Source organism: Nelumbo lutea, chromosome 4 (assembly GCF_056320005.1).
Source record: "Nelumbo lutea isolate HS-2025 chromosome 4, American lotus-T2T, whole genome shotgun sequence".
In the NCBI taxonomy this organism is placed as follows: Eukaryota; Viridiplantae; Streptophyta; class Magnoliopsida; order Proteales; family Nelumbonaceae; genus Nelumbo; species Nelumbo lutea.
In genome coordinates this window covers 86,439,692-86,456,744 of record NC_142687.1, presented here as the reverse complement: position 1 = coordinate 86,456,744, position 17,053 = coordinate 86,439,692, and the positions used below count along the sequence as shown (strand labels likewise).

The 17,053-nt window shown below is 37.6% G+C and overlaps 1 protein-coding gene across 1 annotated transcript; it reads right to left on the bottom strand.

Moving 5' to 3' along the window:
- Positions 1-4,188, bottom strand: LOC148861522 (uncharacterized protein At4g15970-like). The gene is made up of 5 exons (XM_088941808.1): positions 3,947-4,188; positions 2,815-3,183; positions 1,520-2,001; positions 1,334-1,433; positions 1-291 (listed from the first exon to the last, which is right to left on the bottom strand). Exons 1-4 carry the CDS (start codon positions 4,139-4,141, stop codon positions 1,373-1,375), a joined length of 1,107 nt encoding a protein of 368 aa, XP_088797934.1. The 5' UTR covers positions 4,142-4,188; the 3' UTR covers positions 1-291; positions 1,334-1,372.
- Between the last annotated feature and the right edge of the window lie 12,865 nt (positions 4,189-17,053).

Sequence of the window (17,053 nt, the reverse complement as noted above, 5' to 3'; positions counted from 1 at the left end):
TAGACCAATCAAAACCTCTTTTAAAATTGATAAATATCCATCTGATTAATTGATTACCATTTTATTTGTACTGGTTGATTAATTACAAGATTTTATGGTATCATGTCTTTCCGGTATTCCGGTATCACAGTCAGGCTTAAAAAAAAAAAAAAAGAAAAACAATTGTACCCCAACAAATTTCTGAGACCAGCCACCCTCTCCAGGCCCTGATAGAAGCAATTGATGTAAACAAAAGTAGCAACAATTTGGTCTATAATATACATCTTTGTTGAAGCTAGGCATTTTCACGACCTACAATGAATTGCAAAGTTCATTTACTCATCCTCTTCCACAAAGTTAATACATAAACCCTATTACAATTTACAACTGCTGGTTTAAATTTACTTTTATATCATAATTCATAGCGACCCAAATGCATTTAAATGAACAAAATCTCTATCCGAATATCCTATGCTTTTTTATGAAACATGATATCAAATCAATACAGGAAAACGTTTTAGAAACTGGAAATTCAATAATGTGTTTCTGATGGTATGAGTTTTGGGAAACAACGCAATTAGACCTTTTCATGGGTCAGCCTTCCGATTTGGCCATAAACATTTTACACTATTTTGAGTTTGGGTTTTGGACCAGACCCATTTAAATTTTGGGAAAAAAAAAGTTAAATTGAGCTTGGCTCATGAACAACCATTTAATGAAAAAAAGGGTCATTTACTGAAACACCTCCTATTGTTTCATGGATTTACTTAAATTTATCCTATATTTTTCATTTTGTTAAAACACTCCTATAATTTGCAACGTATTTGCTTAATTGACCCTTTTACTAAGAAGTGTTTTTTTTTCATCTGAAAATAGTAACATTATAACCTAAATTGAGTGGAAAATATTCAAGGGCATGGTCTCATGGCTGTTTATTCCAAAAGTACCTCTAATACTTCTTTATACAGAAAACAAAATTGACCAAATAGAACCAAATAGAGTGGTTGCTCATATCTTAATAGGGGCAAAAATGATATTTTTATTTTGATTTTGATTGAGTTTATTCGAATGGACATTAGAGTTAAATCTGTTATTTTTTACTGTCATCTAATGAAATGTCATTAAATAAATGAATCGTGAACTGTAGGGTTGTTTTAGTAAAATACAAACTATAAGGTTGGTTTTAGTAAATCCATGAAATTATAGAGGGTGTTTCAGTAAATGACCAAAAAAGCAAAAAAAAAATTAAATAAATAAAAGGTTCACAACCAAAAATCAGGCAACATGTCCTTGTATTTGACGAGATACAGAGAAGAAAAGAATTGTCAAATAACTAAATGGGAAGAAATATTACCTTTACAAAGTTGGCTCCCGACGTATTGTTTTTATATGCTCAATCTTTCGGCTCAGGTTGAGTACTATTCTTCTTTGAAGGTGGATTGTATGACGCAGTACTGGACGGATAACATAGAAATAACGATCAGTAACCTATGATATATATTAAACAACAGAGAATTAATGGAAGTTCTAACACTGTTACCTGCAATTCTGTGGGACACTCCATGACATTTCCGATGTCGTCTCCACACTTGCAGCAGAAGACAAAAATTTTTTCCAGTCGTCAAGCATAACTCTAAGATCGTGGAGCTTGTTATCCAGACCAAAACAACAATTCGCGTGCATTGTACAGACCCTATTCAAATCTGTGCTGGGTTCACAAAACCCACCAAAATAAGCAGTATCCAAAAACCTAATCGTCAATCCAATCCTTTGGACCAGTGGATCGTATTTAATCAAGTTTAACACATCCTGATCATGAGTTCCAGGAAATGTCTCTCTGGAGGAGTACCAAAACTGGAAGAATTCTATGGTTCTGTTATTGGACTTGACATACATAAACCCTGTATTTGGACCGTTGTCTAAATCAGTGGAGTTGCCTGTAAAGTGGTCACAAGCAACCTGAAAATCTGCATCCAAATAGAATTGTGGGAATGGGTTTCGGAACCACATTATATCACCATCCTGAAAACACAAATCAACCAAAATGAATTGTGCAGAAATGCCAAAGTTTAGGACGATATCCAGTTTCCCCATGTTGGAGAAAACCTAGAATTATCAACAGTATTATTATTAATTCTTTCCAACATTTCTACACTTGGCTTTTCAATAAAAAAAAAATCATTTAAGTAAATACTCCATTAAATACTATTTTATAGTGTTTTAATTTTTTTATTAGTAAAAATGTTAAATATTATAATTTGAAGCAAAAAAAAAATGATTTTTTTTGGTGAAAATTAAGTTATGATCTCCAAAATTTTGCATATACATTGAATGAATAATCATGACCCGATGTTCAAATCGAAATGATCAACGGTTCAACCATCTATATTGAACAGTTTTTTACCAAATGGCGAATTTCATATTAATCGAACCCAAAATCTTAACTGGGTGACGGTTCGATAGATTCAAACGGCCAGGTATAAATAAGTAGTAAGTGGTAAGGTTTTCTCATATCTTATCTCTTTAGATTCTAGAATTCCACCGTTATGCTTGATGGACAGCTTGACTATGACAATACAAAATAAATTCTAGAACCAAACAATTGATTCGGGTGCATGCCGCCCAAGCATACTAAATTTCCAAGGTGATATTGACTTGTGAGTTTGAGCAAATTAAAAAAGAAAGAGTAGTTTATTTAGAATGGTGCATTAATCAATGATGTAAAGAAGACTTAGAGAGATGATGAGTAGTGCAATCAAAAGGGAGCGAACCAATTGATAAGACAAAACCGATAAACATGGGCAAGAAACAGGGAACTGAAAGGAGTGTAGGTACCGAGAAAATGAAGTTGTATCCCATCTCGAGAACTGATCGTAGAAAATCGATTTTTCTCAACACCATTTTCAAGTAATCACTTGTCATGAAATATGCTTCTGATCCTGAGAAATCTACTCCTTCAGTGACAAGAGCAAAACAATAGGTATGAACAGCTAGACAACGAGTGTAAGCCTTTTGGTCTAAGGCGATAATTATCAAATGGTTCAATAGCCAACTGGTATTATTTCCAATTCGGAAGCTCTCAATGAAGATATCAATAATCGAGCCAGGTGACGCCCAAGCTTCATTTAATGGAGCTAAGATAACAGTTTTATCCTCCATAGCTGCCTTCTTCAAAATACCGTCTAGGCTCAATTCCTTGGTATCCTACAAAAGTAACTTACTTTATCAGAAGCAAATAAGCCAAATAAATCATCATATTGTAACTAACATATCCAGAAGAGATCAGATAATCACTCATGTTAAGAAATTAACCAGACACTGACATACAAAATGCTCTTTGATATTTGCAGACCCAGAGACACTATCTTCCTCTCCAATATATTTGACAGAGAGAGAGAGAGAAGGTTGGATAAATTTTGGAGAAGAGCATGAAACAAATTTGAAAATTCTCCTTCAAAAACGTCAGTAAGAAAGAAACAAGATGAAGGCAATTAGATTTGGCCTTTCATATGGATAAATTCCACGAGTCAAGGTTTGGAACTTCTCCCAAACCACCAAGTACCATCTTATGTTTGCCACGTGGAAGGATGATGTGGTAAATCCAAAATCGTCCATCAAATGCAAAAGATTCGTGATTGAGATTTGCGATTTGTGATTGGAGCTGATAGTTTTACACAGGAGAAAGCCTGTGGGACATTACAAACTCTCTTGTGGTCAAAGTTATTGACCATCGATCCATGCATGTTGGTCGATATTCGATGATCATCCAGAGCAAATGTTAACTATGAACTAATCCATGGCCCAGCCCTGCACTGTGATATGCCACGAGATCATCACCTCTCTCCCCAGAAACAGAATGGTTCCTTCTCTATGACTTACAGATATTACAAACCAACGATCAAGATATGGTGTACGAGAGAGAGAGAGAGAGAGAGAGAGAGAGAGAGAGAGAGAGAGAGAGACTCACCGGCTGTGATGTATTAACAGCACCGGAGGGTCGAGGTAAGATAACATAGGAATAGGTCTGAGTATTGTAGATAAAATGACAAGTAAATGCAACTACAGCAAAGGCGATCAAGAGCGTAAGAATCCGGCGGACAGGAGAACCGGAATCCGATAACATTTCGGAGATGATTCCACGGGCAGATCTGATCGTTTGCATCAGCGTAGTCGGTCGTACGTCTTTCGTCCGAAATCTGAATAACGATGAGGGCGGCTTCACACACACACAGACGAGGGTTTTTGGTTGTTGGCCTTTTTATAATACGACTTCTTCTTTATCCAATTTTTTTCTCAGTTTTTATTTTTAAAATCGATGTCTGCTAGCAGACGGCAACATTAAAACACACGGAGAATACCACCCAATCAAGTTCGGTTTCTTTCTCCATCCAAATGCGAGCTTTTGGACATTTTAATTTTCAACGTGGCCAAGTCCACGTACTGAACTTACGCTGTAGCCTGTAACTCTGTAAGAGAGAGATGGAGATGGATAGTCATTGACTCATTGCCTCATGGGCCTTGCCTTATACTATAATAGAAGAAAATTGTTGAGGAAAGTAGGCATTCTAAAGTCTAAACTCTTAGTCTGTATGTGCATAAATTATTTTTACCTACCCACATGACATCACCGCTATACATCAATAACGATACTATGTATTAAGTATAGTATATTATTATAGATAAGTGTGGAAGGGGATCCAGAGTCGCTTAAATTGAATACTATTTAACATAGTCAGGATTTTATGGTCAGATCCAACTCGTAATTTATATGTATGGTTTCTTCTTATAGAAGCAATACCGAATACTAAGTCAACTCGTCTGGCTTCACGTTACTGTATCCCATTCTTTGGCATGGAATACGTAAGTCAGTCATGTTCCTCTGTTTTGACCAACATATCTGGTAAAGTTTGTCCAATACTTATTACAATCATTTTTATATAAACAAGAAAATAAAAAGAATATTCTTAATAATTAAGCATTAGGCGTTATGTTTTGGTAGATATACACAAGGGAAGGACTTTCATTAACTATGGGCAAAAGTGCTACCTTCACAACGATACAAATTGAAATTGATTTCCTATTTTCAATCTTTCAACTTGTTTTGATTACGGAAGGATGGACGCAATGATCACTGATATATTATATCATGGTTTTCAAATTCGAACCGGAGGTTGGATCAAAAGTTTTGACTTTCATGAAACATAGCCAACTGAATTATAATTAAGTGAAATTGAATAGGCATATTTAATAAAACAAACAATGTTTGAAAGGGTTAAATCATAAGAGCTGGAATTTTCAAAGTTGATATTGAGTTTAAAGGTTGACTTATTAGTTTTAATAAAAATGATTTATTTATTTATTTAGGGTTTGTTTGGTTCCTAGTTAGAATTGGAATCTCCCATAACTTATTTGGATGGCATAAAAATTGGAATAAACTGGAATAAATTTCATTTTTAAGAGAGGTCCTTAAAAATAATTGGAATCAGAATGACCCATTCCAATTCCAATTCCAGACCCCTATTACTGTGAATCAAACAAGTCCTTAAAAATGGTGAAGCAAATGCAACTAGATATATGAATCATAAGGGGAACTAACTCGATAAACGAGATCACACATGGCATCAACTGTTGATGAATACAATTGGAGTAAGGGAGGGAGGGAGAGAGAGGGTAGTGTGAATATGAAGAGGTATCCCATTACCATTTCAAGAACAGATCGTAGAAAAACAATTATTTTCTACATCATTTTCAAGTAATCGGGCTTGGTGGGTAGAAATTCAGGTGGGTTGGGTTGGGCTGGGTTGGGCTGGGATTGGGACCACCCAAAGTTGCACCCCTACTATGCTTAAAGACAAAGCATCTTAAGAGGACTATAGATCTGCTATAAACAATAAGACATGCAGAACTGGTTACGTAACTTTGGCATTCCTTATTTTAATGACTTATCTCTATTTTGCACTTAAGGCTCAGTTTGGAAGGAGTACAAATGCAAATATGTAGAGTGCAAAGCCTTATATTTTGTATTATTTTGTATGTATTTATACTGTACATATTTGCATTTGTACTTTTTCCAAACTAAGCCTAAAATAAGGATGCCAAATGCAGTCTTACTCGACTTTGGGTAGTCTGGTACCTGATAGGCTTGTAGCCTTGTAGGTAGCATTGTGGGTAGTAGCAGATCCAAAAGCTTACTTCTGACTTCTGAGTGGATTATAGCTTGTACACGCCTTGTTAATCGAAGATCTTGAGTCACTTATGAGGGCACCTTAGTTCTGTTATGATGAGGATGCCCGATGCCCTCTGGTAATTGACAAATACGGAAGTGCAAAATCACCAAGCTGAGCAGGGTTTAAGTTTTTAAGATGAATCTAATATGGTCATGCTTGGAAGTGCTTAAAAGTAAGTGTTTATTTAGGCAATGATCATATCATTAAGTACTTATTAGTTTGGGAAATAAGTTTGATATAAGTGCTTATTTTAAAAATAAGGGCTCAATTTTTTAAGCCCAAATTTCCAGTTTTTTAAGTGCTCATACAATAAGCACTTATTCAATTTTTTCTCTATCATAATTGTCCCCAATGAAAGCACTTTTACGAAAGTACTTTTGTAAATACACTTTTATAAAAGCACTTATACAAAAGTACTTTTGTAAATGTACTTTTACGAAAAAACTTTTATGAAAGCACTTTCATATTATAAAAGTACATTTACAAAAGCACTTTTATAAAAGTACACTTATGAAAGCACTTTTATAAAAGTAAGTACTTTTAGGGAAGCACTTTCATGGAAGTACTTTTATGAAAGCATTTTTATGGAAGTACTTTTAGAAAAGCACTTTTATGAAAACACTTTTTAAAAACACTAAGGAAGTGATTTTATAAAAGAACTTTTACAAAAGCACTTTTATAAAAGTATTTTACGGAAGTGCTTTTATCAATGTACTTTTATGAAAGTACTTTTGTAAAAATACTTTTATAAAAGCACTTCTATCAAAATACTTTTATCCATTCACTTTGCATTGGATGTTTTGAAAATTTGAAAGAAAATGAAGGACAAAAGAGTCATAATTCCTTATTTAAGTGCTTATTGGAGAAAAGGGCCACCAAACACCCAAAATATAAAATAAGTGCTTATTTTTTTTAAAACAATCACTTGAAAAAGATGGGTAACAAATGCAAATAAGTGTTTAGTGACATAAACACTTGTTCAATAAGCACTTATTTTTAACATAAGCACTCCCGAACATGGCCTAAGCCCAATCCTAGAGTTGTACCCCTAGCCTAAGCTCATCTTGGGCCTAAATCCTAATATAGACATCAAGCGAAATAACCAATCCCAGCTTGATCTAAATTCTTACAAAATTGGGGTATTTGTAATAGATCAATATATGGTTGTTTAGGACTTAGGAGAGCACCCATTGCTGTTATGACGAGTAGAGGTGTTCACGGTCTGATTCGGTACAGTTTGGAGAAGATAATTAGACCGGTACTGGTCCTTTAGCTTATGAGATTGATCAAATTGATAAAACTAAGCTTCAAGTATTAAAGGAATTTGTATTGCTTGATGGCATGGAACTTTGGTGATAGTTATAATGTAAATAATGAAACCCGATGATGTAGGGTGATTTGGCCCGACTTCGTAGCACGGGGACACGTGAACATGACCTGACATAAGTGGCAACTCAGCATGACAGCTTAGCCACAACTCGATGTAGCAAGCTCGCCGAAGCCCGGCCGAACGACTCGGCGGGTGTGACAACTCGCCGGGAAGCAAGGCCCAGCTCACCCCAAGCCCTAAGGGTGGAGTGCCCCAAGCTCCTTCCGTGCAAAGGGACCCGAACTACCCTTGAGGCCCGAGCTCCTCCTAAGAGGTTCCGAGCTCTTCCTTCCTAAGAAAGGAGCACCTTGACTTTTGGCTAAGTGTCCCGAGGGAGAAACACCTCGGGACAGCACCGTCGACACTCCCGTTCTTACTTGCTTAAGGTTCGCCTCCAGTGTGAGCACCTCGGGGTACCTCGGCATCTTGGTGCAAGGTAACTGAGCCCCAGGTGGTTCGGTGCAAAGCAGCTTGGAAGCCTGTAGGGAAGATCCGCCTGACATCTGTACCTGCCAAATCTAGAGGCAACGCCCACATCTCTCGCCAGTCGGCGTTGTGCCTGCCATCTCTGAAAAGCATGGCACGCCTGACGGGTCCGTACCCTACAGTAGCAGCCTGCACCCGCCATCTCAACCCTAGCAGTAACAGCTAGGGCAGTGGCGGTTACACCTGATGTGACAGAGCTCCGGTATAAGAGGACCCAGACCCCCACAAAGCAAAGGTATTGAAGCTAGCATTTTCAGCACTCTTAACTCTCTCTATGCTTTCCTTGAGTTTTCCTCATAATACTAACTTAGCCATCGGAGTGTACCCACCAGGAGAGCTCCCCGGGAATCCTTCACGTTCCTCTCCGTCTCAGGTACCGTCTGTCACAGCTAGGATCCAGGTTACAGCCAGCTAGGAGTGCCTAGATCGTGCATCATCATTTGCCCAGATCGAACAACTGCTACAGGAGAAACCCCCTTTAACCTCACCTACGACACCGAAGCAGTCATTCCAGCTGAGATCGAAGTTCCCTCGTTGAGACTAGAAGCGTATTATGCCAAGGCAAATGAAGATGAGCTACGTACCAACCTTGACTTACTTGACGAAGTACGGGACCTCGCGTACATCAAGACCGCAACCTACCAGCAAAGGGTAGCTCGGTACTATAACACTAGGGTCAAAAAGCGAACTCTCCGCGTTGGCGACCTGGTTCTCTGTAAGGTTATGGTTCCTGAGCCCGGTGTTGGTAAGCTCGATCCGAACTGGGAAGGACCCTATCGAGTAAAGTGAGTACTCAGGGAAGGAACATACGATCTCGAAACCTTGGAAGGGAAACAAGTACCTCGGCCATGGAATATTGTCAACCTAAGGCAGTATTACCTATAAATAACTGAGTAGACCACGTGTTACTCTCTGAGCCTAAGGGCCAAAATGCCGAGCTAACAAAGACCTCGGCGCAATAAGACCCAGTCGCTTCTATGCCATGGCAAAACTCCCTAATGCCGAACTAAAAAACTCTGACGTAATAACCTAGCCGCCTCTATAACACGAACGAACTCCGAGGGTGGCTGAAGCCAGTTTCCCCCGACCAAGGGGCTAAAATATCGAGCTGACCAAGGAGCTCGGCACCACAATACATAAGTTGTCAAGGGTGCAAGCCGGCCGATAGATTCCGCGATGCTTAGCTCACCTCAGTGTACAACCAGAAGACAGTTCGGGCATATGCCTTACTATGTCAGTCACCTCGATGTATGTCACAAGATCCACCCCCGCAAGGTACTAGGAGAGGTCGGGGTGGCAACGGTTGAGAAACCCTACTTCGTACACTTTACTATGATAGCTCGGACAAAACAGATGCTTTAGCAAGTAACAACACTTGGCAAAGAAAAAGTTGATTTCATTAACAAATAAGTTTTTCACAATGAGCTTGACAAAAAAAAAGGGAAAAAGGAAAAAGAAACTAAAATTGAGCTCGCAGGCTTGGAGTACAAAAAACAATTACTTCGGGGGCTCTTCATCTCCGCGTGGGACCTCCTCAGAAGCTTCAGGTTGATCGGTGACATCTGCTTCTTCATCACCGTCCTCCTCCTCGAAATCCAGATCTTCTGTGGCTTGACGAGCTATCTCATCCGTGATTCGTGAGGTGGTGATGGCACTCGTATCAAGCTCGGGGTATGTATGCCTTATCAGCCACCTACTAAGCTTGAACCCCTTATGGTAGGCCTCCCCCAGAATGGCATCGAACTTGTCCGATTGGATGTACTCCGCGACAGACTTGATCATTGTCTCCTCTATGGCTTGAGTAAGGATCTCGATGTCAGCCTTGAGGAACTCCACCTCGTGTAGAAGGGCCTTTTTGTTCTCCTTAAGGCCTTCTGCCTCTACCCTGAGGGCGTCCAGCTCGCCCCTCAGCACACTCTTCTCACGTGCCAGCTCTGCTTTGAGGGCATCCACCTTTCCCCTCAACGCATCCTTCTCATGTGCCAGCTCGTCCTTCTCCGCCATCAATGTTGTGATGACATTCTTCTGGGCCTCGGCGTCGCTCTCCAGCTGGTGGATTTGGCTGTGAGCTACCCTCAGATTGGCATGGGCTGCGCGGGACGACTCGGCGTTCAGAGCCCGCTTCAGGTTCCTCTTGGACTAAAGAGTCAGGGTGTGCACGGCGGAGTTCGCTTGACGAAGAAAGTTGGTTAGCACCAAAGAGATGTATATATATATAAAGGGAAGAGAAAAAAGAACTTGAATTGGTTTGCATAGGACTCAGCTCCAAGAATTTGAAACTAGACCCTACTTAATAACATATTGGGTAGGGTTGGTTCAAGGGCCAATTCAAGAATTTGAAACAAATCTTTGCTTGAGTAAACAATATTTTGATTGAGAGCTTCAAAGAAAGACTAAAAATTGAAGGAGAGAGAGAGACAATGAATACCTAGTGATCGAGATAGAGGAGAGAGAAATTTTGTAAGCTTTAAATTCTATAGGAGATTTAAAAGCCTTTGGCTTAAATGCAAAATTCTTTAATAAATACTGGGAAATTATCAAAGAATCAACAATTAATACAATTAGGGCCTTCTTTCACTATGGAAAAATGACGAAGTATCTAAATAAAATTTTCTTGGTACTCATCCCAAAAAAACAAAAAACCTAAAGTCTCTAGAACATTATAGACCAATTAGTCTTTGTAATGTGATCCAAAAATTAATTGCCAAAACTCTGGTAAATTGTTTAAAACCTCTATTGGGAAAATTAGTATTCCCAAATCAGTCTCCTTTCATTTTGGGGAGACAAATCATCAATAATGTACGAATTTCTCATTAAACTTTCCATATCATGAAAAAGGAAAAAGGAAAAACAAGGGTAAAAGCCTACAAAATTGATATAGAGAATGTTTATAATAGACTAAAATGGGATTACTTAAAGATGACTCTCCTTAAGTTGGGATTCCATGAAAAATGGGTAAGATGGGTGATGGAGTGTGTAACCATAGTAAGCTTCCAAGTCTTAGTCAATGGATCCCCAATTGAGAGCATTAAGTCCACTAGAGGCATCAGACACGGGGATCCTCTGTCCCCATATTTATTTCTCTTATGCAATGAAGCTCTAACCCAAAATATAGAGAAACACTCTAAAGGGAACATGCCTAGGGATGGCAATTTCCCCATTCCAAAACAATGACAAGGCGGGGACGAGGAAAATAATTTTTCCCCGAATCGAGTACGGGTGAGGATGGGTTTTGTATATAGTTCCTCGAATCCGAAGGTAAATTAGTAAAATATCTCTAGGTTTAATATTGATATTTAAAATTACTCTAAGTTTTCTCTAAATTTTTAAAATCTTAGGATCCCATAATTTTATTTTTGAATTACCCCTAAAATATTATAATTCAATTCTAAAATACCCCCAAATTCATATATCCTATGTATAAATTGTACATAAAATAGATAATTTTTAAGTAATTGCCTTGAAATGGGGAAAATTCTAGGATTCCCTATCCCCGACGAGGAATGGATGCCCCGCCACCGGGAACGGGGTGGGTACAAGGCAAGGTATCGTGACTTTGGGGTGGGGACGAGGAGGGGGTGCCCCACCCCAAACCTGCCCCGTTGCCATTTCTAAATATGCTTCATATTGGAATAAAAATGGCAAGAAGAAGCCCAATAATATCAACGCTGCAATTTATTGATGATTGTATAAGATTTGCAAAAGCAAACCTAGAGGCTTGTCATATAATAAAGGACATTCTTGGGAAGTAGACCTTGACATCGGGTCAGAAGACCAATTTTCAAGCATTGATGCTATTCTCAATAAATGTTCCCCCTAGGTTCCAAAGATTATGGACTCGATTTGTGGGGATACCATGAAACAATAAAAATGAAAAATATCTAGGAGCTCCATTAGTATTGCAAAGAGTCACTAACAACAATTTCAAAGAGCTAGCACATAAAGTAAAGCAAAAACTAGATGGACGGAGGAGTATGATTCTATTCCTTGGTGGAAAAATTACATTACTAAAATCTATAGTAGGAAACATGGCTCAATACCAAATGAACTTGTTTGATATTCCAAGAGAAACCACAAAGGAGAAAGGTGTTGGGTGAAGTTGAATCTCTTATGGTCATCACTAAAAAGGCTTGTGAATGGAAGATGGACAATAAGACAGATATTCAAAAAATTGGTAATGATTTTTTCCTCATCTCTTTTTCCACCCAAGCAAATTATGAGAAGGTTCTATAAAATGGTCCATGGATGGTGAATGGTAAATACCTAGTTCTTGTGCCATGGAAACCAAGTTTTAACCCACTAAGGGAAAAGCTAAAGTCTGCAAATCTGTGGATCAAGCTCCCTAGACTCCCTATTGAGTACTAGCGCAAGGATGGTCTTGAGGTTATTCTAAGGGACATGGGTGAAGTTCTGAAACTGGATGATTATACAAATAAAACGGTCTACTCGAGAGTGTGTGTAAGGGTTAGTCTCACAAACCCCTTTATTCTGGAAATCCCTTTTACTTTAGGGGGTATTTAGGACCACATTAAAGTGTTCTATGAAAATTCTTTTGACTTGTGCATCAATTATGGGTAGAGAGGGCACAAGTATAAAGAGTATCCAAAAAATAAAAGAAATAATAATAATTTTAATGAGGGTTGGACTTATGTTCAAAGTAAAAGGAAACAACAACTTAAAAATTTGATTTTGGCCTCAAGCCCTAGAACAACATTGTGTTTGACAAACGTAGGGGAGGCCATGGAATGTACAAAAAGGACATTGGGCCCAGGCTAAAGATTTCAGGGTCGGTATGATTAAAGAAAGATCCAGGACCCGCTTTATAAATGTTGGTCACGCCACCATTAAACCTCTAATCAGGAAAGTGTTCGGATAAGATGGATTCAGAAGAATAATGGCTCTACAAGATCTAAATATGTTATATTGCAGGATGGAAAGGTTATGGAGGAATCTGATTCACTCACCAAAACAAACAAGGGTGCTATTAATATGGAAGGGGTTGATGGTGAGGATGATGATCTTCTTGATAACTGAATTGAATCTAATTTAAATAATGAAGATGAGCTGATGGGGAAACCTAACTCAAAAAAAAAAAAAAAAAAAACTGACGTATGAGGAAGTGCTAAATATGGAGATCACCAAACTAGAGGAGGACAATGAAGGTCCTAATTCGACTACCGTCAACGATGCAAATCCTTAGTTGGAATGTCCATGGGGCAGGGAGATCTTGCCTCCAACACCAAGTTATTGATATTGCTAGAGTCCATAAAATTGACATATGTTTTTTTTTATGAAAGCAAGAGTTAATCCTGAGAGAGCTAGAAAGATTTCTAAATCTTTTCTTTTCGCTAATTTTGAGATTGTGGATTCTGTAGGATTTTTAGGAGGTTTATGGATTTTATGGAACAAAAATATTTTTGACCAACATGTTTTATTTTCAAATGATAGAATTATCCATGTTAACATTCATGATCTTTCAACTAATATCACTTGGGATTGTTCGTTTGTATATGCTCCCCCTAATAGAACGGACCGAAAGATTGTTTGGGATTGGAATAAGGATGTTGCAGATAATTCCTCTAATCATATCCATGGATTCTTATTGGTGATTTCAATACATATTGGTCTTATAATAGTAAAAAAGGGGGTAGGGAGGTTAGTACTAGCTAAACAAGAGAGTTCAATGAATTAATATTTGACTGTGAATTAATAGAGTTAGAAATGAAAGGAAACCCTTTCACATGGAAAAATAAAACTACTTGGGAATGGTTGGACCGCCATTGTTAATGAAGGTTGGAGACATACTTTCCCTAATGCTCTCCTAAAGAACCTCCCCTTTATGTCTTTTGACCACTCCCCGTTAGTGTTAAGTACTGATACTAATCATACTTCTAGGTTGAAATCATTTAGATTTGAGGCTATGTGATGCCTCAATCCGAATCTCAAAAATATTGTGGAATCGATTTGGGGTGTGAGGCTACTAGATCAAAAGCTATGAGATATATTAGAAAGAGAAACAATTTAGTTAGAAATCTCGAGATGGAATAAATTTCATTTTGGTAACATATTTAAGAAAAAACAAGATATCATAAAGGCTATGGAAGAAGTTCAAAAAAACTAATTCACAATGAAGATGATAGACCGCTCATTAATCTTGAGAGGGCCTTATAGAAGCAATTAAATAAAATTTTGATGAGGGAAGAGATTTATTGGGCTTAGAAATCTATAATTGAATGGATTAAACTTGGGGATAAGAACAACAGGTTTTTTCATATTTCAGCAACCACTAAAAAAGCTAAAAACAAAATCCTGGATATCAAGAATCAAGGAGAGAATCTTCAGGACCTTGATCAAATTTCTAACTTCTTCTGTAAAGAATTCAAGAAAAGATTTGAAGATGAGGGATGGAGTTAATGAACTTATTAAGGAAATTGAGAAAAGTATTACTAATAGCCAAAATGAAAGCATTATTGGAGAAGTGTCAGAAAGGGAAATTTATAGAGCACTCCAATCAATTGGAGAGCTTAAGGCTCCAAATCTTGATGGTCTTAATGCCCTTTTCTTTAAGAAATTTTGGGATGTGGTTAAAGAGGATTTTTGTGGAACTATGAAAATTTTCTTTTACATAAGAAAATTATCTCCAATTTTGAGCAAGACCTTCATTACCTTAATCCCCAAAACTAAGAATCCAGAGATAGTGAATAATTACAGGTCCATCAGCTTATGTAATGTTATTTCCAGTGTGATATCAAAAATACTTGTAAATAGGATAAAACCCTTCTTTAATGAGATTATTTCTCCACTCCATAGTGCTTATGTTCTAAATAGACAAATTAGTGACAATATTTTGATTGCCCATGAGAAAAAATAAGGGTAAAAATAGTATTATGGCCTACAAAATTGATATGTAGAAAGCATATAATAGGCTGGAATAGAAGTTTACTGAGAAGATGTTGAGAAAATTTGGTTTTCATGAAAAATGGATCGGATGGGTGGTGGAATGTATTAAAATTGTTTCTTTTCAAATTCTCATTAATGGGTCTCCATCTAGTGAATTCAAGCCTTCTGGAGGGATAAGGCAAAGAGACCCTTTGTCCCCTTACATTTTTGTTTTATGTGCTAAAGTTTTAATCAAAAAGTGTGAAAGGGAATCTATGACCATTGATAAACCGATTGGGTGTAGAGCTGCTAAGCATTGTCTAAAATCTCAATTCTCTAATTTGTAGATGATTGTATCATCTTGGCTGAGCCTACAATAGTTGCAGGGTTGAGAATCAAAGAGATTCTTCTTAACTTCGCCAAGGCTTCTAGACAAATCCCGAATTTTAACAAGTCTTCCATTTTTTCTCTAAGAATATTCCCAATATATTCTAAAAAATCTAACTCAGATCCTTAAGATTTCAGTTCATTATGATGCAAATTTCTATCTGGGAGCCCCGATAATTAACTCTTGGGTAACAAAGAGAATTTTTCAATATGTTGTGGAAAGAGTGTTAGAAAGACTTTCGAGATGGAAGAAAAACACCTTGTCTATTGCCAGAAAGCTAACTCTTATCAACTTAGTCACTCTTCGATGCCTCAATATATTATGAGATCATTTGAAATTCCTGACAATACTCTGGAGGAAATTGACAGAGCTCAAAGGAACTTCCTTTGGAACAAAGATAGAGGTAAAAAGCACGTCCGCCTTACGAATTGGAAGAAAGTTTGCACCCCAAAGAGTTGTGGGCTTTGGAGCTAAGGAATCTTAAATGGACTAATGAAGTGAGCCTGAAAAAACTAGGAAGGAAGATTCTCGATGAAGATAATTTGTGGGTTAAAGTGGTGAAGGGTAAGTACCTCAACAAGGAAAATTTTTTGGATGCAAGAAAGAAGAAACGAATGTCGTGAGCTTAGAGAAGCATCCCGAGTGTTAGAGACTTTTAAGGAAATGACTTAGATGGGAAGTTGGTAAGGATAAATCTATTAAATTTTGGAATGATAATTGAATTGGAGAGAACTCTCTGGCTGAGACCTTAACCCCTATGCATCAATTCAATGAAAATGAGATGGTGTATGATTTCATTGATAAAGATAAAGGTGTGTGGAAGAAATCCCAAATTAGAAATTGTGTCCCCCTGAGTATTTGGAATACAATCAAAGCGATTTTTATTCCCTTAAGCCCTAGAGAAGGTAATTTGATTTAGAGGTTGAATCCAAATGCCTTGTCCACCATTAAATCGGCATACAAACTAAAATGTGAGGACTTCAAGATCAAATTCTGGAGTCTTAAAATCCTAACGAAAATTAAAGTATTCATATTCTTGTTTCTTTATTTAAGACTATCTGTGAAAGATACTTTAAGAAAATGAGTATTCAAGATTGATGGTGATTGTTGTAGATGTGGTAGGGAAGAAAATACCAATCATGTTTTATTGAATGTATTGTTTTGAAGCAAAACTGGGATACCCTCCAATTAAATTTAGGGATCTCAATTGGGAATAACTTTAATATAGGTGAATGGTGGACAAAAGTTCACAAGAATGATATAAGTGAAAGGGGCTTCTTAAAAGAAAGGTGTGACTTTTTTCTATGGCATATCTAGAAAGATAGAAACCAATTAACTTTCAACAATAAAGAGGACCCCTCGCAAATTATTATGGATAAATCCCTAAGGGCCTTTCTTGAATATAAGGAGTTATTTGAAAAACCAAAGTCCATCAAAGAGTTAAGAAGTTGGAAAGCCATCTTTTGGGCCCCTCCGAATCATGGAGAAATTAAAATTAATTTTGATGCTTCTTATCACAAGAATGGTAGGTGTTCTGTGGCGGCCATCGCGAGAAACCATCAATGCAAGATTTTGGACTTCAAAGGCTACTTTTTTAGGCACTTCCACGATAAACTCTGCTAAAGCGTGGGAGGCTTGGGAGGCTCACAACTTGGTGGCCAACTTTCGCAACCACTCGATCATCATTGAAGGAGATTTGAACATTACCATCCGTTGTCTTAAGGG